This window comes from Candoia aspera, chromosome 13 (assembly GCF_035149785.1).
Source record: "Candoia aspera isolate rCanAsp1 chromosome 13, rCanAsp1.hap2, whole genome shotgun sequence".
NCBI lineage: Eukaryota > Metazoa > Chordata > Lepidosauria > Squamata > Boidae > Candoia > Candoia aspera.
The window spans coordinates 20,818,336-20,841,905 of NC_086165.1; the positions used below are offsets into that span (position 1 = coordinate 20,818,336).

Sequence of the window (23,570 nt, forward strand, 5' to 3'; positions counted from 1 at the left end):
GAAGCTGTAACTTCCTAGCACAGGGTTTCTCCACTTTTACGGGTCTGGAGACATCAAGACTCCTAAGTAACCTATAACTTTCTACAAACTTTCTCCTCCAGATTTCTGTCTGTGTTTTGACATGAAGACAAGTTAGAAGGCAAATGGGACAATGACTGGTCTATCCAAAAGCAGCAGCTGCAAAGACACTGCGCAGCTTTCCCTTTAGTCTGGAACACCGTTCTGTCCACCTGAAGGCCCACATTCCCCTTGACGAACCCAGGCAAGGAGACAGCGGGGGCAGCTACTTTTCAGAGTAGACGAACATTAATGAACTAGGTCTCCAGCGCCCCCCACCCCCGAGTCTCTGCTGCTGCTGCAGAGAAAATGGGGCCTTTGGCAAAACCATGGCGGCAGCTGACCCCTGCTGTCCTTCCAACACGCGTACCCCATCCCAGTCTGCAGCAGCCCATCCTTAGTTGTCCTCCTCAGAAGACAAGCCTTCGATCTCATCTCGGTCTCCTCCGATGGCCATCCAGAAGGCTTTGGCAACCTAGGAGTCAAGGGAAGAAGCTGAAGCCACTGGCAGTGCACCCCACACCTGCAGGAGAGGGGGAGCATCCTACAAGCCTCTCCACACAGTTATTAAGCCATGAGGGCAGAGCCACGTGGTCCGTGTTCACTTAGCTTCTACCCTGGAATCTGCAGCTTGGAGAAATGAGGAGAAAACAAAAAACCTGAGCACAGAGAATTCTGACTTCAACAGTTTGGGTGGGGAGGGGAGCTGGTAAGAAACGGGGCAGCTGTTAGAACTCTCTCGGTGAGAGACTATGATACTCATAAGCAGCATCTGGCTGAGCTTGGGCTCAAAGATGGTATTTCCAGCCCAGAACCTCACCTTTTCGGCGTGCAGCTTTCTTTGTTCGCGAGGCAGGGTGGCGGCCTTTTCTGGAGAATGAACGGGAAAGAAAAGTCACCTTTCAAATTAGCCAGAGCTTTTGCTAGAGCAGAGAAAGATGTCTTTATTCAGAGGGCATGGAAAAGGAGAGGCTAAGTGCAAAGATACAAAAAGCAAATGCATAAGGACAGACAGACCACTGCCACCTGTTACTCAGGAACTGCCTGCACTGAAGCAAACCAGAAGCAGCTGGTTGGCCCAGAGGAACCAACTGGTGCAACTGGGCCCATTCCGCTACTCCTGTCACAAGCCCTGATCACACATTCTAGAATGTCACTGCCTTGTTCCTTCTATACGTAGATGTTCAACTTATGCAAACCCCCGAGGCTTGAGGCAGGTAGAAGCTAGTGCTGAAACCCAACAAGGCTCTTTCGGACTCCACTGTATGAATCTGGGAGGCGTGCAATGCTTTTTCCTCCAGAACAAGGTTAGATGCCCCAATATTTTTGTCTGGCCCAACTCTTAACATCAGTTGCAGGAGGTAAGAAGGGATTCCTTCCCTCTTGTTTTCCTTTCTTGCTCCTACCGGCAGAGGAAATGGGAGGGGGGCCAGCTATCGCAGCACAGCAGGTCTCCAGAGCACAGGGCTGGGCTGCTGCATCCCTCCTGCTGCTTAGATGTTAACGCTAGGAAACTACATTTCCCAGCATTCCTCTTGCCTAGCACATGCAGGAGCCGGGCACTTGGGGGCAGGCCCCTCCCGTCCTGACCCTCCAGTCTTTTGCAGATGGATTGGGGTGGGGAGAGAGATCTGGCTCTTCCGCTCCAAAAGTCAGCCCGGCAGGTTTGCAAGAAAACCAAGTTATTTTCTGAGCTCGAGGAAATAAGCTGAAGTCTACCTTTCATTTCCTTCAGCTTGGAGAGCAGTCGCTCAAAGTTCTCAATGTCACCTTCTCCTGCGGTGAGGCTAGCAAGCTCTTGAATATCCATGTCCAGCGCTGGGTCTGCAAAAAAAGCCCAAAAGAGAGGCAGCTCTCAGCCAGATTGATTGATTTAGCAGGGGGTGGATTTGGACATAAAGAGAGCCACTGTTCACATCCATGCAGTTCCTGAGAGTCCTCCTGAGTTATGAGGCAGGATGGGGTGAAAGAACTTCTCCTTGCAGGGAGCTGATGGAAGGGACGGGTCGGTTTTCTCTGCTTTACCCTACTTAGCAAAGATGCCTCTTACCAGCAGTGGGGTCAGCCTGGATTCCATCGGCACAGGCCACCCCTTCTTCTGAATCCACAACAGACTGTGCCCTTTCTGCCGGCAAAGAGTTGGCCTGGTGGGGCAGGAAAAAGGTGGCATCAGACTCAACCCCCTCTAGTCAAAAGATGGCACAAAGTACAGATTGCGGTGAGCCAGCCCCAAGGACCCAAATTCCATGAAGCCAGCAACAACCAAACCAGTTCAAAAGGACATCTGTCTCCAAATCTAGGCAGAGCTAGATTTATTCCAAATTCTGACTGGGATACTGAACAAATAATCTGCTAATCCTGGAATCAATTTTTTTAATCGTAAAGAACAAAATTAAATTTCCAGGCCTTTTTAAAGAAAGCTTGAAAAAAAGTTATGGGCCCCATCCAGTTAATTTAAAATACTGAGTACCCCCTGCTGCCTCTAACAGAAGGGCGAACAGCCAAGGATGAGGAAGTTGAAGCCACAAGGAAACAGACATCCCTCACAGGAGTTTTTAAGAATGACTGTTTACTTCTGGAGTTTCGTTCTCTTCTGACCCGATCCTGCGATCTGCCCCTGCTAAGGCTGGAAAAAGGCCAAAGCTGTGACTCGCCTCTGAAAAGAAAGAGAGGTTGGTTAGCAGAAGGCCCGGTTCTTCCCGACTGCCGGCTGGGCATCAGCCAGCCCTTCCCCAACCCAGAGCTCCTGGAGGGCATCAGGACGGCAGCTTCGGAAAATCCCAGCCAGAAGCCCAAGGCCAGGCTAGCCAGGAGTTGTGACCACAATGCTCTGGGATGTGGCTCGGGGGCATCTGCACAGCCCCTGCCCCAAGCTGACCAGTCACGGAGGGCGTGTCGCCACCCCAGAGCTGTCCCTGAGAAGGCTACAGCCAGATTAAGGTGACCTGGCACCTCTGCAGCAGCCCAAGGAAGCCAGCAATGTCAGGGCTCCAATGGGCCACAGCAGGGCCAGACTTCCCATCCAGCCTTCGTGGTTTGCGTCTGCAGCCCTTCCGCCACTGGCTCATGCTAAAGAGAGCAGAGCTCTGGCGGGCAGCTGATGCTGCTGTTCTTGCCCCCGCAGGAGTACCAACCTGTAATGGTGTGTGGGAATGACCAGGGGAGACCGGGCCCAGAGACGCTAACCAGGAATGGTCAAATAAGAGGCAGCTTAGCCCGCAGCCTGACAGTAGGCAGGACAAGAGGCCCAGAAGGGACCCTCCCTAGTTTCTCAGGGTGTAAAGCAGACGGTGGGAGAATTCTACTTTCAGACTTGCAAGATTCTGTCAATGTAGCCTCACAATAAAGTAGAATTAGCTCTTCTGGTCATGTTTCTTGTCTGGTCCACCTGGGAAGGCTGACACAACCTCATGGGAAGGATCTCACAGAGATGATACCTGCCACATCCTGCTGAGGCCATCCCTGCCCTCCACTCCGCCTTGGGGAGCTGCTCTGTCATCAGGGGTGCGAGTGATGCTTCCCAATAAGCATGGAGGTCTGAGCAGGGATCCGGGGATAGATGTCTGTGTGGAGGGGAGGCAGCCAAGAAGGGGACAGGTCTTGAGGATGGGAAGAAGACACACTGCCTGGGTGTTTCCCTTCTGAATCTCTCCGTGAAGGACATGGGTGATCAAGGGGCACAGCGGTCTGTGGGCACTTAGAAAGGACAGGGCTAGGACAGAGCCTGGTTCCGGCTTAAGCTGCCAGTCAGGTCAGGAGATGGGCTTGATCTGCTGCAGTTGGGCCAGAATGCAGCAGCGCGGGTAGTTGTGGGCGCATCTCGTTATGCCCATGTAACACGGCTACTCCGTGAGCTGCACCGGCTCCCAACAGATTTCCGGGTGCGATTCATGGTGCTGGTTTTCACTTTAAAGCCCTCCATGGCCCAGGACTGGGTTACTTGAGAAATCACTTTCTCCCAAGGACATCTGCCTGCCCCACTCGCTCCCACCCGGAGGGCATGCTTCAGGTTCTTTCTTTTAAATCTTCTCATCTTGAAAAGTGGGCCTTTTCTGTGGTTGCCCCTGCTTTCTGGAATGACTCCCCGCTCAGGTTGTGGCTTTAAGGGGTGAGCTTTTGCAGACGGTAAAACCACAGGTGTTTCTAGCAGGAGAGCAGCGGCGGTGGCAGCTTCCACTCCTACCCGCAGAGCCAAGCCAAGCAGCCACCCAGGTTGGTAAATGACTCAAACCGAGAGCAGGAAGAACCAAAACCCGAAGTAGCAGGGAGTGAATTTCCTTGGCTGTTGCAGTGATGCTCCCACTGAACAAAACCCCCTGAAAGCGGGAGCTTTCCAGGCGAGAGATGCCGCACCCGGGGCTGAAACTCTGTTGCAGGAAGGGGCTGGGTGCAGGCCCTGCGCAGCATCCATTACTGGCTTTGTTCACGGCTAGGGAAACATGCTGCCTGCCTAGTATTAAAACCAGGTGCAGGTAATCATAGTGTTTCTCAACCTTGGCAACTTTCAGATGGGTGGACTTCAACTCCCAGAATTCCCCAGCCAGCCAATCACATGCTGGCTGGGGAATTCTGGGAGTTGAAGTCCACCCATCTGAAAGTTGCCAAGGTTGAGAAACACTGCTAAAGTTACATTCCGCTGCCTGACAGAGTGCCTATGAATCCATCCCTGCTATTGCTGAGCAAGTAAGGAAAAGACATTCTGTGTGTCTCCCGTGCAACACACATACGAGCCAGGCAGAGCCTTGACTGCACCACTGCAGGCTCCATCTTGACTTGTTTGACTCCTGCTCTCACACTCCTATTCCATTTGGATGCAAGACACTACAAAAGCTGGAACAATCTCCACTCTACCATTCTCCTAAGAGCATCAAGGCCAGGAGCACATTCAATCGCCAGCTCTGAAGGGATGAAATACTATGGAAAACTAGGCGAGGAACCCACATCACACTCAGCTTCTACCTCCAAGGTAAGCAAGGGGCCAACCTGATCCCTCTGTTCTGACCAACCCAGACATGCCCTGCTTCTCTGCCTGCAACACACTTCCAATGGGGATCTCCTGCAATTCAAGGCATCTGGAGCCCCAAGTTTTGGCACAGGTGACGCCAGGCCGTTTCTCTGCAATGAGACCAAGGTCAAAAGAGAGCCTTCCTTGCATCTTCTAGGGCCAGAGCCGGCCCAAGGCTGATGCTTGAATCAGCTTTCATTTCTCCTAAGTGCTGGCTGCTGACGCTGCAACGGAGGAGCCAACAACGCAATGCAGAGATCCCTTCCTGGGGGTTGCCATTTTCAGCCAGTCGAGCCTTACAACTTTCAGCAGACAGGTGAACTTTGCAAACCAGAGCGTCCTAGAATTGGAAGGCCCACCTGCTAAGGGGTCCAACCTGCTGGTTAATGCAGGAATCCACCAATTAAGCCATCCACACTACTTATCCCACCTCTCTAGGCAACTGGTTCCATTGTCAAGTTCTTCTTACTGGGAAGACGTAACTCCCAGCCGGAATCTGCCTTCCTGTTATGCCGTGTTGTGCCCCCACAGACTGTGGAGAGCAAGTGATGGCTGCCACTTTCGTCCCAGACACCCCCAGGTAACAGCTTATAAATTCCCACAGAATGCGCCATGCCAGACTTCTGGGAGAAATCACACTATGCCCATGCCAGAAAATTATTTGCATTAATTTTTAAAAGAACCTTAAAATCCCATACCGTTTTTCATCACCACGTTTGACCAGACGTTGGCATTCAAGGCTTGGATGATTCGTTTCACTCCTGTAGATTCTGGAAAGTCATCTGAAGCGGGGAGAGGGCAGAGTTGGAATACGATTTATTAAAAAGGCTTCTTCGGAAACAGAATGGGAATTCAGAAGCTGAGAAGAAGGATGAACAAGGCCTGGTTTTTACTCTCTTAACTGAGTCATTCTCAATTCTCAGTTTGGATTAAATACAACTAGGGAGAGAGGCCTCGCAAAATGTTGGTGGTGTGAATGAGAAGCATTATTCTGGGAAAATCTTTCTGATGTTGTGCAAACCAAGATCAGAATTCTATACTTGGCAAGAAACAAACCCTTGCAAGCTCCACTGAGTGATCACAACACCGAAGTTTGTCATTCAGGAAGATACAAATAAAGAACCAACCACCCATGATGGCAATGGTGGGGTCTGTCCTTGAATAAGGGTTTTTCTTGCATTTAATAGCCTGGACGCACAGCTGTGATCCAGATCTTGGCACGGGGTGGGGAGGCTGTGATCCCAACCTGGAGTGGGCATTTGGTAGTAACTATTTATGTGCCAAGGGCAAGAATTCCCATTGAATCTGAAGACAACTTCTCCCCAGCACAACTATGCAGAGCAAGGCCCCACTCCAGACCTAGATGACTATAAAGGGCTCAAACAGAACAAGGGGCCCAGGCTGAATGTTTGGGAGAGATAAATCCTATATCAAACATGTCATATGGCCCTAAGAAGAAAGAAGGATGATTGCCAAACTCTTCATGGCTATCACCACTCAATGAGGAAATTTTTTTTTAAATCCCTCCAGCATATTCTGCTTGTTCTTAGCAAAGGACCTAGAGCAACTTTAGGAGGCTGTTATTTCCTCCAGCATTTTGAATGCTGAAAAAGAAAGTTTCAAAATGACAATGCAATCAAAAAATTGATATATCACCTTGAATGCCCACTGCAGTGCTAAGGTTTCAAATGAAGAAGCCTTAGCACATTTTAAAACTGAAACTCTGATAAGAAATGACTAGGCAAGACAGATTACTCAGGTTTTGTTTTTTTTTAGAACCCAAAGAAACACGAACCAACATCAGGGGTGAGAGACATAAAACTAAAATAAAACAACAGGATGTTTCTGAACCTAAGGATTTATTTCTGGACCAGGACTGACCTTACAACAAGCCATCTTGTCTGTTTAATCTGAGATGGAAGAAGTAATACATTGTTTACCACGAAGGGAGTCAGATACTTCTTGCCAAATCACTCAAATATCTATCAGGAAATAACTAAAGAAATACTAAACTATTTTTTAAGCAGATTTGTTTCAGAAAATTTAAAGAATGATAAAAAACAGTACTATCGAATAGCATATTTCCTGATATCCTTAGATTTAACAAGCATCCGAGAGAAGCTGAGGGCCTTCTGCTGTAAATGCCAGAAACATACTGGTTCCTTTGCTGACACAAACTCGGATGAACTTTAAGAGGGTCCTGATTTTCACATTATATACGCTTCATATTTCCTGACAAACATTCCATGTCCAAATAGTGGAGATGCCCCAGAGAAATGCACACTGTTTCTCCTAAGAGCCCTTCAAATTTGGGTTTTAAACATACTTTACAGATTATAGTCACTTTATCTCCACCTTCAATACCTTGTATTTGTATGAACCTTTTGTTTTGTGACCCTTTTTGGATTGTTTTTTACTGTTGTAAGCTGCCCAGAGTCATGTATTTGAGACAGGCGGCTACATTGTGATCTAAACGTATTTTAACATTTAACTGGAACTTGTAAATTCAAATTTAAAATTATTTTAAATCAGATGGTTCATAATTTAAGGCTAATATGTATATCTTCACAGAATTGTATCTTGTACTGGTCAGTGACCATAATAAACCCGAACTGAACTGAGATGGGCGGCTATATTTTTATTATTATTATTTTATCCCCCCTTTATTATTATTATAAATAACTCAAGGCAGTGAACATACCTAATACTCCTTCCTCCTCCTATTTTCCCCACAACAACAACCCTGTGAGGTGGGTTGGGCTGAGAGAGAGGGACTGGCCCAAGGCCACCCAGCCAGCTTTTGTGCCTAAGGCGGGACTAGAACTCTCATACCACGCCTGATTGGCTCTTGGGCTGAGAGAGAGGGACTGGCCCAAGGTCACCCAGCCGGCTTTCGTGCCTAAGGCGGGACTAGAACTCTCCTACCATGCCTGATTGGCTCTTGGGCTGAGAGAGAGGGACTGGCCCAAGGTCACCCAGCCGGCTTTCGTGCCTAAGGCGGGACTAGAACTCTCCTACCATGCCTGATTGGCTCTTGGGCTGAGAGGGACTGGCCCAAGGTCACCCAGCCGGCTTTCGTGCCTAAGGCGGGACTAGAACTCTCCTACCATGCCTGATTGGCTCTTGGGCTGAGAGAGAGGGACTGGCCCAAGGTCACCCAGCCGGCTTTCGTGCCTAAGGCGGGACTAGAACTCTCCTACCATGCCTGATTGGCTCTTGGGCTGAGAGAGAGGGACTGGCCCAAGGTCACCCAGCCGGCTTTCGTGCCTAAGGCGGGACTAGAACTCTCCTACCATGCCTGATTGGCTCTTGGGCTGAGAGAGAGGGACTGGCCCAAGGTCACCCAGCCGGCTTTCGTGCCTAAGGCGGGACTAGAACTCTCCTACCATGCCTGATTGGCTCTTGGGCTGAGAGGGACTGGCCCAAGGTCACCCAGCCGGCTTTCGTGCCTAAGGCGGGACTAGAACTCTCCTACCATGCCTGATTGGCTCTTGGGCTGAGAGAGAGGGACTGGCCCAAGGTCACCCAGCCGGCTTTCGTGCCTAAGGCGGGACTAGAACTCTCCTACCATGCCTGATTGGCTCTTGGGCTGAGAGAGAGGGACTGGCCCAAGGTCACCCAGCCGGCTTTCGTGCCTAAGGCGGGACTAGAACTCTCCTACCATGCCTGATTGGCTCTTGGGCTGAGAGAGAGGGACTGGCCCAAGGTCACCCAGCCGGCTTTCGTGCCTAAGGCGGGACTAGAACTCTCCTACCATGCCTGATTGGCTCTTGGGCTGAGAGAGAGGGACTGGCCCAAGGTCACCCAGCCGGCTTTCGTGCCTAAGGCGGAACTAGAACCCACCGTCTCCTGCTTTCTAGGCCAGCACCTTCACCGCCATGCCAATCAAAGTAATAAGAATAGACTAGACTTTTATTGTCATTCCACTATACACCAAGGTGCACATTAAAATGAAATGTCGTTGCAATTGGCTCACAAAAAATAATTACCATAATACCTAATGTATATTCTTTGCCATTCCACTCCCCTAATCATCATCCCTGATAATATCACGGTCCTACACACCACATGCGCCTCCGTGAAGTAAGAGGGGATTGTTAAGAGTCCAGGAGCCTCATAGCCCAGGGGACAAACTATCACCCAGTCTGGCTGTTCTGCATCGGATGCAGCGGAACCTTTTCCCAGCGGGCGACAAGGAGAACAAGCCACGATGGGGGCGGGAGGGGTCCCTGACAGTATTCCGGGCTCCAGACAGACAGCGTGTGAACCTCATCCTTTATGGTCCTTGATGCAAGAGCCCAGACCCGGACTCACCATGGCACAGTCAGCTGCCCCAGTCGGAGCCTTTCAAGCATCTTTCTCCAGCGAAAAAGCACCACGTAAAGCAGCGATTGAGAGAGACGGGACTGAACAAGAAGCAGGACTCCCAAGGCTGTCGACACCCAGGAGTTTATGCAAGAGAAAGCGCTGTGATCACACACGGTTTTTAAAGGCATGGGGTGGGTGAAGCAAAGGAGCCGGAAGCTGCAGGGCAACTTAAGCATCCTACCCCTCTCCAAGGGGAACAGTGGGGGCAGCACCTGAAAGCACTCCCAGCAGCCTTCCTACATCGGGCACTCAGTCCATTCCTAACTCTTTCTGCAAAGATTATCTCGGATAATTTTGGAAGTCAGAGAGAGCTGCGCCCAAAAGCTTAACTCGAGGCAGTGTTTTTCTCGACCTTGGCCACTTTAAGATGGCTGGCTGGGGAATTCTGGGAGTTGAAGTCCACACATCTTAAAGTGGCCACAGTCGAGAAACTTTGCCCTGAGGAAACATGGTGAACAAAACAGATGTGGATTAAAAGAAAAACAATTTTAAAAGGTAGGCACTGAAAGACGCTGGATTTATTATATACTGATCCAAATGCCCAGGGTATTTTGAAAAAAGCTGGGCTGGCAGACAGTGTGATAGAAGCTCCACCTGTTTCTGATGCGCAATACACATAAAAAACAAGTTACAACCACATCGTTGTGGCCACCAGCTTGACTTCCTTGACCACACCCTGAGGGCATCCCTGCACACATCCACAGTAAATCCCAAACCACGTTCTCCGACTGCCTGTGACGCAGCAACCCCACTTAATTCTGTGGCGAGAGAAGCACCACTTCAGGCAGAAATACAGGAGGCACCAGGGGTTTTGCGACAGGGACGGAGCTTGCTTACAATCCCAAAGAAACCGAACAACTTGGCAGTCGCCACTGGCACTGCAGGCAGGAGGCAAAGGCCAGATCTCACCGTCCTCATCTGGAAGCTCCTCTGGGTTGAATTCCACCAACTCAAAGCTATGCTTGATGCACCACTCCTGGGCTTTCTGGCGGGTGATGCCTAAGAGAAGTAGAGAGAAGGCGTTTTTGCCAGAAAGGACTTACTCCCTTCTTCGCACTGTGTTAGAAAATTCACTGGGTGGGATGTATGGCTGCAAACTCTTGGTATGTTCTGGGGAACACTGCATGTGGACAATTTGTTCAGCTGTCACTAGACAGAGAAAAATGCAACACAAATAAATTGGGATGACCTGGTAAGTAAACCGGAAATGTTAAATAAATGGGAATGAACAGGAAGACCTAACTGCACCCATCTTTGCCCTTTTGGCCACCCTGCACTCTGCCGCCTGCCCCTGCTGCCCCCTGCCACCCTGCCACACCCAGCTGACCTGCCCCTTCTTCTTCCTCCTGCTGCTGACGAGGTGCACCCGGCCTGGCTGGCCCTTCGCGAGGCAGCTGCTGGCCACATGCAGCCTTTTCCCGAAGCCTCGCACAGCCTCAGGATGAAGGCCTTGCGAGGGCCAGGCTGGGTGCAACTCGTCAGCAGCAGGAGGAGGAAGATGACGAAGGTCAGCTGGGGGCAGCAGGGGGCGGAGGTGGAGTGTGGGGTGGCCAAAAGGGCAGAGATGGGGGGAGATAGGCAGGTGGGGGGAGGTGAAGCAGAGGTGAGTGCAGCATGGCAGGAGAAGCATGAGATCCTCACTTAACAATGGTGAGGTCCTTGTCTAACGACCACAACCGGGACTACTAAAACGGCCATCACTAAGCGGTGCAGTCTGTGATGTTTCGCCTAACGACCACTTCGCTCAGCGATGGAAGTTCTGGTCCCAATTAGGATCATTAAGCCAGGACTAGCTGTACTGTATGAGTGCATCACACTCCTTGTGTGGGAAGGCCTAAATCTTTCAGAGTGGTTCCAACTGGAGTTGGCCAGTGTTGGCTGATAGGGGAAGGAAGCTGGGCATTCCAGAGAATTTTTGCCTATATTGATCATATATCTTCTGAACACACTGTATAATTACTTTTCATTTGGTCAATTTCCTTTCAGGTACACATGGTAGTTCCTAAAAATTAATAATTTAATTGGGGAAGTGGGAAATGCCACCTTGGGCGGTTGAGGTAGGCCTGGTGCCTGCAGGTGCTTAGCTGGCCAGTCTTAAGACCAGCACCAAGGAATTATAACCCAGAAAGCAGCCCGGGGAGCCTATCAGTTCTCCAAAAGCAAAGAGCTGGCCAAGTGCTCAGCTTCAGATTTTCCAAATATGGCCCTGCCAAGCCAAGCTGCTCCCTCTCTTGCTTCAACCCAAGCTTCACACCCTCACTGGAGTTTGGCCTTGTTGCCTTACCGTGTTCAGAGACTCTGTCACAGACCAAGATCATCACTTCTGGTAGCCAGTCTTCTACAAGAGGAAGCCACTGAGAGAGAGCATCCAGCCCAGATATCTGTAAAAGGGTATACAAATGGCTGGCTTCTTCATTGGGTGACTTATGTAATATTACAAGCAAAAGCGTATCTAGTTCTATAAAAATCCTTATAAAAAGGAAATGCTGGGAATCAGAAAAGCTTGAAAGGGAGATAAGCCACCTTAAAATTTGGGCTAAAAATCTAACCTTAACATAAAATCTGCACATATGACATCTATGGGCAAGGATCAGCTATTAGGACTCTGGGAACCTCTTACCCAACCAAGGAATAAAGACACGGGGCAGAGAAGTTGTTCAGGAGTCTAAACACATTGCACAGAGTTGCAAGTCTAGCACAGGATGGTTTTGCCTACCTAAAGTTTTCTTAACTTACCAACCAGCAAGAGAGCAAGCCATTAGTGCTGAACTCTGAAGAGCACGCAAAAGCGTAACATCCCTAGGATACGCATGAGGCAAGGTCTGACCTTGATTCCAAGCCAAGCTACTACCCTAGCTTTGCCCCTGGCAGAAAAGGGAAAGAGACTTGGAATCCAAGATGGCTTGCTTCTAAGAACCCAGCTCAACTGTTTTCCTCCTCTCCTTCAATTGCCCACTACTCGGGGACAATCAAGGAGTTGCAAATAACTGAGGAAGGCATCCTGCCCTGCTAAGGACCACAAAACAGGGAGAAAGGGGCAGGTCTAGATACAGAATCACCATTTAGGGCTCCAGGTGTTCCTTCTCTCTACAGAACGGAAGACTAGGGGCCTCAAGAGTATCAGTGACAGGCAGAGGGCCGCAAATGTTTATACTCCTTCCTAGGAGTCACACCCATCTACTTCCAAAATTAGATCTAGATTTAATGTATATCCACGTGGGCATTTCAAACATGTTGTTTAACCAACCCCCTTGCTACAGAAGTCAAATCAAATGCAATATTCGTCACACATACATAATTTTTAGGCACTGTTGATTTCGTTTTCATGCTTTTATATGGAGGAAGAGTAGTATAAATGCCACAACAACAACAACAACAACAACAACAACAACGGAATGCAACTTTAATCTAGGCAGGCAGATTTCCCAATTTTATGATTTGCTAGAAAATATCCCACCATTCATTCAGGAGGTTCTGGTGATATACACAATGTGCGTTTCTCCTATTTTCTCCTCCACCAGCTTAGGAGATAGGTTGGGCTGAGAGACAGTCTGCCCCAAAGTGACCGTGGAGGGTCTGTGGCCTACTGGGGACTAGAACTTGGGTCTTCCTGCTCCCAGTCCAACCAATGAACCACCACACCACTCTGGCTCTTCATACCACGGAGACCACTGTTACGCTGACTAGTGGAAGTTCTACAGTCAGCAGCAACCTACAAATTCCTCAATAAATCCTCCGAAAGCTTAGAAGAATAATGTACAGCGATATGTATATTTTCAGGTAAACAGATGTTTTTACTGACTGGGATCCACAAATGCTGCTTGGTGAACATTTCCTCTAGAATCACCCTCCAAACCGGTGTTCCTCAACCTTGGCCGCTTAAGCTGTGTGGACCAACTCCCAGAATTCCCCAGCCAGCATAGCTGGCTGAGGAATTCTGGGAGTTGAAGTCCACACAGCTTAAAGCGGCCAAGGTTGAGGAACACTACTCCGAACGCTGGGAAGGTACCGATTTGAAAGCAGAGAGCGGTTTATAATTCTAATACATTCATCACTTCAAGAGGAAGGAAAAAACGTTACAGGCCAGAGATGGCGGACCACCGCCCAGGGTTTCTGAACCAGAATGCCCGCCTGCAGTTGCAGCCTAAGACTTGTGTTTATACCCAAAAGTGGCCACGGGCAGGGCAACACTCACTGCTGTGCTGTCGAAGTAAACCAAAAAAGCCTGGACCGACTCAGCAATGTCCGCCGTCACCTGAAACACGTTTGCCACCACGCAGAGATGGATGGCAGCTGAGTAGTATTTGTTGTCGATCGTCCAGGGATAAAACCGGGCTCCACTCTCTGCGGCAACATGCTCAGGAAGCTCTTCTTCTCCGGTGATACCTGCAAGACACAAGGAAGAGACCTGAACTCCCAGACCATGAAGAGACCTGGAAGAAGTTCAGAAGGCCGGCCGGCCAAGGAGGGATCTGTCTTTTGCGTGTCCTTTCTCAAACCGAAGATGTTCTACGCCGGGCCTACGTCAGTGGCCTATTCAAAGGCTCCTACCGCTATGCTGCTCAAGTTCCCTTTCTGCTCTGCTGCAAGGATGCTTGGCCCCCCCTCCAAGGGATTCAAAGCAGCCAGATGTTGTTCCTCTCCTTTCACCCTCGCCACAGCCTGTGGGGTATGCAAAGCTGAGCCCTGCCAAGGGTCCCCTAAGGGCTTCATGGCTGAAGGATGCTGTCCCAACTGGGCACTCCCTCAAACGAGGACAGACGAACGTGCAGGTTTTCACATGCCTGCTTCACTGAGCCCACAGCGCAAACAGACATAGGCCTGTTTTGCCAAGGTTCCTCTAATCTGCAGATTAGAACTGGAAACCTCAGTGACTCAAACCAGCTCCCTGTGATGAGCTTTAAGGAAGCCACAGTGTGAAAGCTGGGTGCACGCAGCACACTGATTCAGGTTAAGAAAATGCGTGGCAAGCTGTGCCCCAACAAATAAACCAAATGATGGCTTAACATGATAGCATGGTTTATACAAATTGCTATGGTCATAGTTGAGTTCTCACAGTGTCTTGAATCACAAATCACCCGACTCCATTTTAGCCTAGTCCAGCAGATCAATTTACTGGTTACCATCCACCTAATCTCAGGTTGGGAGGCAATCAAGAGAAGCCTCGGGAGAAGAACAAATCGGGCAGACGTGTGGGAGAAGGCCGTTACTAAGGAGTCCCAGCATCTCTCCCTCGTTGCTAAGGCAGAGACCACACGGAGGGAATGCAGAGAGTTGTCTTCGTGGCCTTGCAGGCGTGGGCCACCTCTGCGGCACCAGAGCCTTGTACCTTTGCACTGCCAAGTTGGGGCAACATAATATTCCTCTTAAAAACAAAAACAAAAAAACCAGTAAAGCAGATGGGTTATGCTTTCAATGGGGTTAATGCTCTTGATTAATCTTTAAAAGTATTGTAAAAATGTGGACCAAGAATTCTGGCCTCTGGAGATATCAGACCTCCCTCAGGAAGGGAAGGGAAGGGGATTCACATCTGCAAAAAATTTTTTAAGAAGCCCTCACCTGCTTATCAGTGAAATACTCTGTGGGCTGGGCAGAACTGTTTCTCACCACCTCCTTCACCCTCCCCTTCACAATGAGCTGTTCACAAAATTAACTTTCATCTACTTTTACCAGTTGCTCATCAGGAGGGTTGACCCAGCTGGCTAAGCAGTCAGTATAAATAGCAACCCACTTGCAACCCACACAAGTGTGTAAAAAACACCGTTCGTTGTCCAGAACCTTGGAGCCATTTCGTTCGGATGGCTGGGCTTAGGAAATTCCCCTCAGAAACACTGCACATTTTAATGCAAATGTGACCCAGCCCCACACTCTAATGACACCTTTCTATATCGAGCTGCAAAGAACGTACCCATTTTCGGATAAGCTTTCAAGTCCATGCTTACGTTCCGGCCCCCAAAAAGTCCTTCCAAAACCCGCCATAATGACAAAAATAGTGGGTTTGGAAACAACCATGTCGTGGGAGAACTGCTCACTTCAATTTTTGATATTTCCAACCTCTGGGAGGGCCTGTGGTTTTACATCCAAAATGTTTTCAGAGAGAGAAAAAATCAACTGACGCATTTGGCAACCACAACCTTTCGGCACGCCTCAGGAGCTAACTTTCTATGGCTCGGGTTTTCGCAGAGCGTACGCCAGCTCTTTGACACGATCCTGCGCCATGCCCCAGACAAGCCCTCCCAGCAGCAAAACAGTTGGCCCCCCATTTGCATACCACCCCACGCGATCAGAGGAGGCCGAAGAGAGCACAGTCGGAGCGCACAGACGGGTCAGATGAAAAAGGTAACAGGTGCTTCACCACAGCACCGTTTCTCAGAACCAAGTCAAGTTAGAGGGTGTAACTCCAGTCAGGCAGTCAGTGGCACCTCCAGGTTGTGCAACTGTTAACCACATACAGTCCTGCTCCATCTCCTTCCTCGACAAAAGGGTGCCAGGGATCAATTCTCCGTCATTCACACACCCTTAGCTGACTTTTCAGAGCGATCCGATTGACATCTCCCTGGTTAGTACAGGCGGTCCTCACTTAACAACCATTCGTTTAGTGATGGTTTGGACTTACGATAAGGTAAAGGTAAAGGTTTCCCTTGACGTAAAGTCCAGTCGAATCCGACTCTAGGGGGCGGTGCTCATCTCCGTTTCTAAGCCTTGGAGCCGGCGTTGTCCATAGACACTTCCGGGTCACGTGGCCAGCATGATGACTCGGAACGCCGTTACCTTTCCGCCGAAGCGGTACCTATTGATCTACTCACATTTGCATGTTTTCGAACTGCTAGGTGAGCAGGAGCTGGGACGAGCAACGGGAGCTCACCCCGCCGCGCGGTTTCGAACCGCCGACCTTCTGATCGACAGCTCAGCGGTTTAACCCGCAGCGCCACCGCGTCCCTCTGGACTTACGATGGTGCTAGAAAAAAACAGCTTATTTATTTATATTTATATATTTATATATTTATTTATATATATATATATATTCAAATTTCCATCACCGCCCATCTCCCCTGAAAAGGGGACTCTGGGCAGTTGTGGTTATGACCGATCCTCACACTTACAACCGTCACAGCATCCCCATGATTGTGATTTGGGCACTTGGCGACCTGTTCGCATTTATGACCATCGCAGCGTCCTGTGGTCACACAATCACCACTTTTGACCTTCCTAGCCAGCTTCTGCCAAGCACAATCAATGGGGAACCACGTGCTTTGCTTAATTATCATGTGGTTCACTTAATGACATAGTGATTCACTTAACAACCACTGCAAAAAGGTCATAAAATTGGGTTGGAATCACTTAATGACCGCTTTGCTTAACAACCAAAATTCCAGTCCCAATTGTGGTCATTAAGCGAGGACTACCTGTATTAGTAGAAATGACTTCATTAACTCCATATATGTATGCAGTATCTATCCATCCACCTATCCCTCCCTCCCTCCCTCCCCATAAGTCATTAAAAATACAAATGGGGGATTGCAAATTCCATGTTGGTTATCCACTGTCAAGAGAACAGACTGTTCACTTCACAGACACAATCCCACACTACCATGTCACAGCCTTTTGGAAGAATACAGTGAATGCTCCAAGTCCTGGGCTAAAGCAGGACAGCAGGAGGAAGACTCCACCCAGAAGCCAAATGTTGCCTTTCCCCCACAAGTTAATCTTGGTCTTGACTTCGAATTCATAATGTTAAAAATGCCATTCCTCACACATTTCTACTATTGGACTACTGAAGTTTTAAAACTATCCCTGCCAATTCCTTCCGGCCTAAACTTCCAGCATTGCCAACTTACTTCACAAGTAGCTTTAACATATTTTAAAAGTGCTTTTTAAACAATCCCACTTACACGGTTCCATTTGCATCGGTCTGCAAACACAGTCTTGGTGTGCCTGGAGAGCCACCTGGTGGAATGAACCACAAATCCTTCCGCACAAGTGCAAAGCAATGTGCCACAGCTGCCAAAAGAGCCAATGCAATTTGGGGTTGCATTAACAGGGGTATAATGTCAAGATCATGGGGGGTGCTGGTTCTGCTCTAGGCTGCACTGATCAAGACCACACCCCAAATACCGTGTCCAGTTCTGGTCACCACATGCAAGCACGATGCCGAGAAACTAGAAAGAGTGAGGTGAAGAACAGCAAAGATGGTAAGGGGCTTGGAAGCTAAATCTTATGAGGAACAGTTAAAGGAACTGGGTATGTTCAGCCTAAAAAAAAACGGTTATGGGGAGATATGATAGCAATCTTCCAGTGCTTGAAGGACCATCACAGGGAAGAAGGTAGGGATTTATTCTCCATAGCCCCCGAGCATAAGACAAGAAGCAATGGGTGGATGTGATACAGCGAGAGGGTGAAACTTGAAATAAAGAGGGATTTCCTCACTGTGAGAGCTATTAAGCAGAGGAACAGCCTGCCTTCTGAAGTTGTGGGGTCTCCATCACTGGAAACTTTCAAGAAAAGGTTGACAGCCATTTGGCCAGGATGATCTGAGGATTCCTGCACTGGGCAGGGGGTTGGACTAGAAGACCTCTAAGATCCCTTCCAACCCTAGGATTCAATGAAAATTGTATAGCCAAAGCCTCCATGGGTTTTTTTCTGAGATTCATGCAAAAAGGAGGGAACCTGACATTCAAGCAGACACGATCCTTGCTTCATGCAGTACACAGGAATGTGTAGCTTGTTTCAGAAAACATCTACAGTATACTGTCTGCATATATGCAAAACCCATTACTCTATTCCCTTTTCAGGTAAGCATCTTATTCAGAGAGGAAGGAGTAGTAAGTAAAAGACCTCAGAGGCAGGAAACGTGAAGAATGAAAAGGACATTAGCTAAATCTGGTTTCCCCATTTGTCCTCTATCCTTGAAAACGTTCCTTGCTTCTATATCAGAGAAGTGCTTTATAGTGCTTTTTACCCATTACCTGTTTTCTCACTTTTCAGTTTTTTACAAAATATTTTTTCCATATTTTTACTGAACTGTGGTTAACAAACAGTATCAAATAACATAAATCCATGATGTGCAAAAATAATTAAAATCCACTAAAAATGAGTAGAGAGATAATATACATATTGATATTTACTGCATATCAAAAGTATTGCCAATACTTGCCAATACTGTAAGATAAAGTCTTCCCAGGTTGAATAGAATTGTGGTTCTTGCCTCAGATGTTTCATTATTTTAACTTTATCTGCAATCTTTTCTAACATGGTAATTGAAGAAGCCTTGTTAATCCACATCTCAATTGTTAAGTTATCTAAGGCTTTCCAGTGTTGAATAATTAGTATTTTAGCTGCTAAGATTAAGCAATCGTTCCTTGTTTGTAAGCTTACAATTTGATCCCACAAATAAATGCAGTACTGTAATCCTATCTCTGAGGAGCACTCAATTCTTTGTTCAGTAATGCAACTTATCTCTCCAAAATGTTGTGCCAAAAGGGCATAACTTCGTCATGACCACCACCTATGAAAGAAAGACCCTCACCTATGAAAGAAAGACCCTCACTCATCACCCAGCAACTTTCTTGATCTTCCCCTTCCCTCACCCAATTAACACCATCGATTTGTGACACTTTCTCCACAGAGGCTTTGTCCTGCGTCCATCAAAAGAGGTTCTCCAAAGCAGAAGATCCAGCTTTAAAAAAAACCAGAACAAAACCACAGCATCTAACACTGGGGATATAATGCTTTAAAATAGCCCCTGCCTCTGATCACAAACCTCCTGGATCCAAAGGTAATGTTAGGAGATTATGGAACTGCAGGGACTTTAACTGGGTTATAACACGATCAACAAAATATGGATGTTGGAAAATGGACATGTTGCCAACATGGTTCTCAAGAAGCTTATCCAGGATTGCAGCCAGAGAATCTCCCAAACTTACAGAGCCCACAATATGAGGTAGGACTTTTTGTTTCTCAAGATTTCTGCAGCCGTGGACCATTCAACGTAAATGTTCAGAAAATGTGGGAATCACCTAATTTAAATACAAAATAAAACAAAAACATCCTTCCCATATTTTTACTTTCAAGAACACGGAGTTCACATTTCTCAAGCAATAAGGTAATTATTATAGTTGTATCTGTATAGGCCTTCCTATCTCTGCCACCTTTAAACCCTTTTTAAACTGAAGTTTGCACCAAAAAGTTAATCCAAAATTAAGTACTTATTTACGGCTTGAATTACCTTATGTATCTCATGCCAGAACAACTTTAGCATAAACTTGCTGGTCAAAAAGGTTCTTCCACAGAAATCATGGGTCTAGGGCAGCGTTTCTCAACCTTGGCAACTTTCAGATGTGTAGAATTCTGGGAGTTGAAGTCCGCACATCGGAAAGTTGCCAAGGCTGAGAAACGCTGAACTTCAGGCTTTCCTTCGGGTTTTACTTCAACTCCAGCCCAATGAAATCCCGTCTTTAGATATCCATTCTCATATATCCTACAGTATTCACATTTTTCTTTTTGTGATGCTTCTGCAAGATCAAAGTTCATCTACCACAACACATGGTAACTGCACTCGAGATCTACTCATTACTGTCAGTTTTCCGAATTTTGGCATTCATGCCACTGCTTGTATTACAGTCTGTACGTTTCAGTAAAACGATTTCCAGCCACTCATCTATTTTTGTGAACTAGCTAACTAGTAGCGATCATGGAAATGCTGCAGCAGACCACTTGGTCTGTGGACCACAAATGAAAACATTTGAAGGCATACTCACAAGATCAAAGCAGTCTAATACACATAAATGAGAGGTTTATTCCAATCTATGCAACTTTTCATATCCCAAGACCTATGAAATTTAAAGTACTGTAAGCCTAAGAAGTTTCAAGCCTGGATTTCTGCCAGGAAATAAACCAGAGCAGTGCTCCTATTTTATGGATATAATTAATGAGATAAAGCAACATACAAGCACAAAAATAAGCACAAGTTTCCAATTTGTCTGTGCCTATTATGACAAATGCAAACTAGTTTATACATACGTATTCTGATACAAGTCACATTGCATTGAACGTAGCAATCTCTTTATTGCATTTATGTACAACCTTTCGTCTGAGAGTTCAGAGTGGTTTACATGGGAGTCATCCCTAATTTTATTCTCCTAACAACCCATCAATTAGATTGGACTGAGAGAGAATGACTGATCCAAAATCAGCCAGGAAGTTCTGGTGTCAAAGGGAACTTCTCCAGGATTTCCCTGGTCAGTCTGATATCTTAACTGCCACACAACTTCAGTGTCACAAAATTTTTTTGCTGTGTTTCTTCAAGTCAGCATTGATTCCTGGTGACTGCCTGAACTAGTCCCTTTTTTGGCAAGATTTCAGAAGTGGTTTGCCCTTGCCTCCTTCGTAGGGCTGAGAGTGACTGGCCCAAGGTCACCCAGCTGGCTTTCTCCCCAAGGCAGCACTAGAACTCCCGATCTCTCGCCGGGTGCCTTTACCATTACACCAAATAGACTCTGTTTCACAAATATTGAACGTTAATTCATTGATTTCCAAGAGTACACTCCTCCCATGATTTAGTCTAACTTATCTTCCCCATGAAAAGAGCAGCAATATGTATTTTTTCATGAACAGTTTCAGGTAGTCTGGTAATATAAGCTGAGTACTAATGATATAGCAGCTTGAGACAGAAGAGAAACTGTGTTCAGAACAGATTATTCAAGCAACTGTTTATAAATAACTAGGAAAACATGCAGTAATTATTGACAGCCAGTATGTGTTTATCAGGAAAACTTTCATTACTATTATTATAATGGATTAAGCATATTTTTAGAGACTTTTCCACTTTCTAGCTTGGAAAATGGTAAGCGTGAATGGACATTAATGGATCCACTGCTGAACTGTAGCTAGTGAGTACATACTGTAGGGGTGACTCCACATCAAATCTTCAGCAGACTGCTGTAAGCTTTCCTCTGGGTCCTGTGGTTTGCTTTGCTTGGATAAGGATATGGAAGGGCTTCATCAAACAGATAGATGACAGAGGGCTGGCAAGATTAACTAAAACCAAGGAGAACCAAGATTCAAAAGGATATCCTTGCACTTAAGGAAAAAAGATCGGAGAAGCACCAGTCAACAGGAGACTAATCATTTGAGCCAGCAGTCTGCCTTTACTAAAAAGGTGGACACCATCTGAATTTGAATTCAACAACAGCCTCTTGATCACAAAAGTGGTAGAACCGTTAAGACTAGGCTAATCAGACTAATGGGAAGAATTATGCCCCTTATTTATTTGACGCTGCCAAACCGGATTGTATCAAGGAAAAGTAACCAAGACAGGATGTGTTTGAAAATAAAATCCCATACAAAATGACTGAAAGACGGGGATATGATTAGCTTGTAGAAAAGGCAGCTAAAGGGAGATCACGATAGTTATCTTCAAATATCCGAAGGGCTGTTATGTTCAAGAGGCAACATTTGCCAACTGTCACTTCAGTAGGGCTGGATTAGAATCAGAAGGCGAAAACTGAAAATGAATACATTTCAACCAAACGTTAAAAAAAAATTCCAAACAGTGAAAGCTGTTGAACATCAGAAAATGGTGGACTGTTGTTCCTGGACAGCCATTTGTCAGGAATGCGGATCATTATGCATTGAACAGGATGGGCCAAACGACTTTCTTAATGCCATCCAACTTTATGACTGTACAAACACACCAGATTTTGTTAGTGTCTGAAGAGCTTCTCTGAGCACCAAGGGGATAAAAGGGTCCTCTGAACATGCTTCAAGGCATTCTTTATAGTTCCCAAGTTTCAGGAAACCAATGCCATAATTAACAGACTGAACTTTTGAACGCTTTACCATATTTAACTTGGTCTGTATATCTTCAGCTTCAGAAAATATTTCAATCTGGAACACTCTGACCAAATCTATACTGCACACAAGAAACCAAGTAGGTGAAATGGGGAGTCTGGATCTTGTTTTCCAGGAAGTTCATCACTTATTTAGCACATTTATTTGTAATGGATAAAAATAAGATAATGGTCTTTAAGGAACGAGAAAGAGATACAGGGAGCTTGCACTGACCCCTCTGGAGGATCCAAAGGCAAAATGCCCCAAGCCCATCCACCTTCCCTACCAGAATGAAATTCTGGCCTTCCCTACCAGAACGAAAAGCAACCAAGAACTTTTTGAGGAAGGCCTGCAGGAAGCGGAAGTCAACTCAGGCCGGATTTTCTGTAAGGGCCAACATATTGCCCAGCGCTCCTTCCTGGCCTCGAAAAACAGGCCTTCCTCCGCTACTGCTTGCCTTCACTCCCTTTCGGGGCTGAGACTCTCTTTCGGGCTGAAAAGCAGAATGCAAATGCAGGGCAGGGGCAGGGGCAGGAAAGAATGATGCTCTCCCCGCTCATTTCATTAGGAAGAGTGACCCCAATAATCTGGAGGAGCAAGACACAAACGGCTCTCTTACTATTATTTTATCCTGCCTCTTTTTATGTAACATATATATATATATGTAGACACACACGCACACACATATGGTCAGCTCAAGGCGATGAGCATACCTAATATTCCCGCCTATTTTTCCCGCAACAACAACCCTGTGAGGCGGGCTGGGCCGGGCCGGGCCCAAAGCCACCCAGCCAGCCTTCACGCCCGAGGGAGGCTTGGAACTCCCCGTCTCCTGGCTTCCAGGCCAGCACCTTCACCACACTGGCTCTTTTGCCGCCCTCTCGAGCTCATCCAGATCAGGCCAGGCCTGGCAAGGCAACATGAGGGATTTCACTACCGGCAGAAGAGAGCAGCTCGCCACAGAGAGGTGTCACCCGGCGCACTCTGTACATGTTCGTTTATTTCAGGGACTCTTTGCTTCTCGAGGCTTAGAGGGGAACATCGACTGCCAGGGGTAGAGGTAGCGCCGGGAAACGACCTCCGGGGCTTTTAAAGAAAGGCCGGGGCTCGAGCCGACTCACGTTTCACCAGCTCCTCCCCGGGGAAGCCCGCAGCACAGCTGGTGATCAGAGCGCACGGGACGGCCATGGCGCACGCGAGCCGTCTTGAAGCGGCCCGGCACTTCCCCTTCCGGCGTAGGCCCCACCCTTTCCGACCACTGGGCCGTACCATTTTAATAACGGCGGCGGGCGGGAAGCTTAGGAAGTCGGTG

General features: G+C 47.5%; 1 protein-coding gene across 1 annotated transcript; it reads right to left on the minus strand.

The window, feature by feature from the left end:
• Nucleotides 1-311: 311 nt before the first annotated feature.
• On the minus strand, nt 312-23,479 carry AAGAB (alpha and gamma adaptin binding protein). Its single transcript, XM_063314353.1, has 10 exons — nt 23,380-23,479; nt 13,626-13,816; nt 11,715-11,811; nt 10,340-10,429; nt 5,761-5,844; nt 2,631-2,713; nt 2,108-2,201; nt 1,777-1,881; nt 878-927; nt 312-532 (listed from the first exon to the last, which is right to left on the minus strand). The coding sequence occupies exons 1-10, from the start codon at nt 23,444-23,446 to the stop codon at nt 455-457; spliced, it is 939 nt and encodes a 312-aa protein (XP_063170423.1). The 5' UTR covers nt 23,447-23,479; the 3' UTR covers nt 312-454.
• Nucleotides 23,480-23,570: the final 91 nt, after the last annotated feature.

What these genes read in the sequence shown, in the direction of transcription:
- AAGAB (XM_063314353.1), bottom strand. Translation starts at nt 23,446, where the DNA reads ATGGCCGTCCCGTGCGCTCTGATCACCAGCTGTGCTGCGGGCTTCCCC. An exon ending in TTTACTTCGACAGCACAGCA is followed by an intron (nt 11,812 to 13,625) that starts GTGAGTGTTGCC and finishes ACCCTTTTACAG; the next exon opens with ATATCTGGGCTGGATGCTCT. An exon ending in AAACGTGGTGATGAAAAACG is followed by an intron (nt 2,714 to 5,760) that starts GTATGGGATTTT and finishes CTTTCTTTTCAG; the next exon opens with AGGCGAGTCACAGCTTTGGC.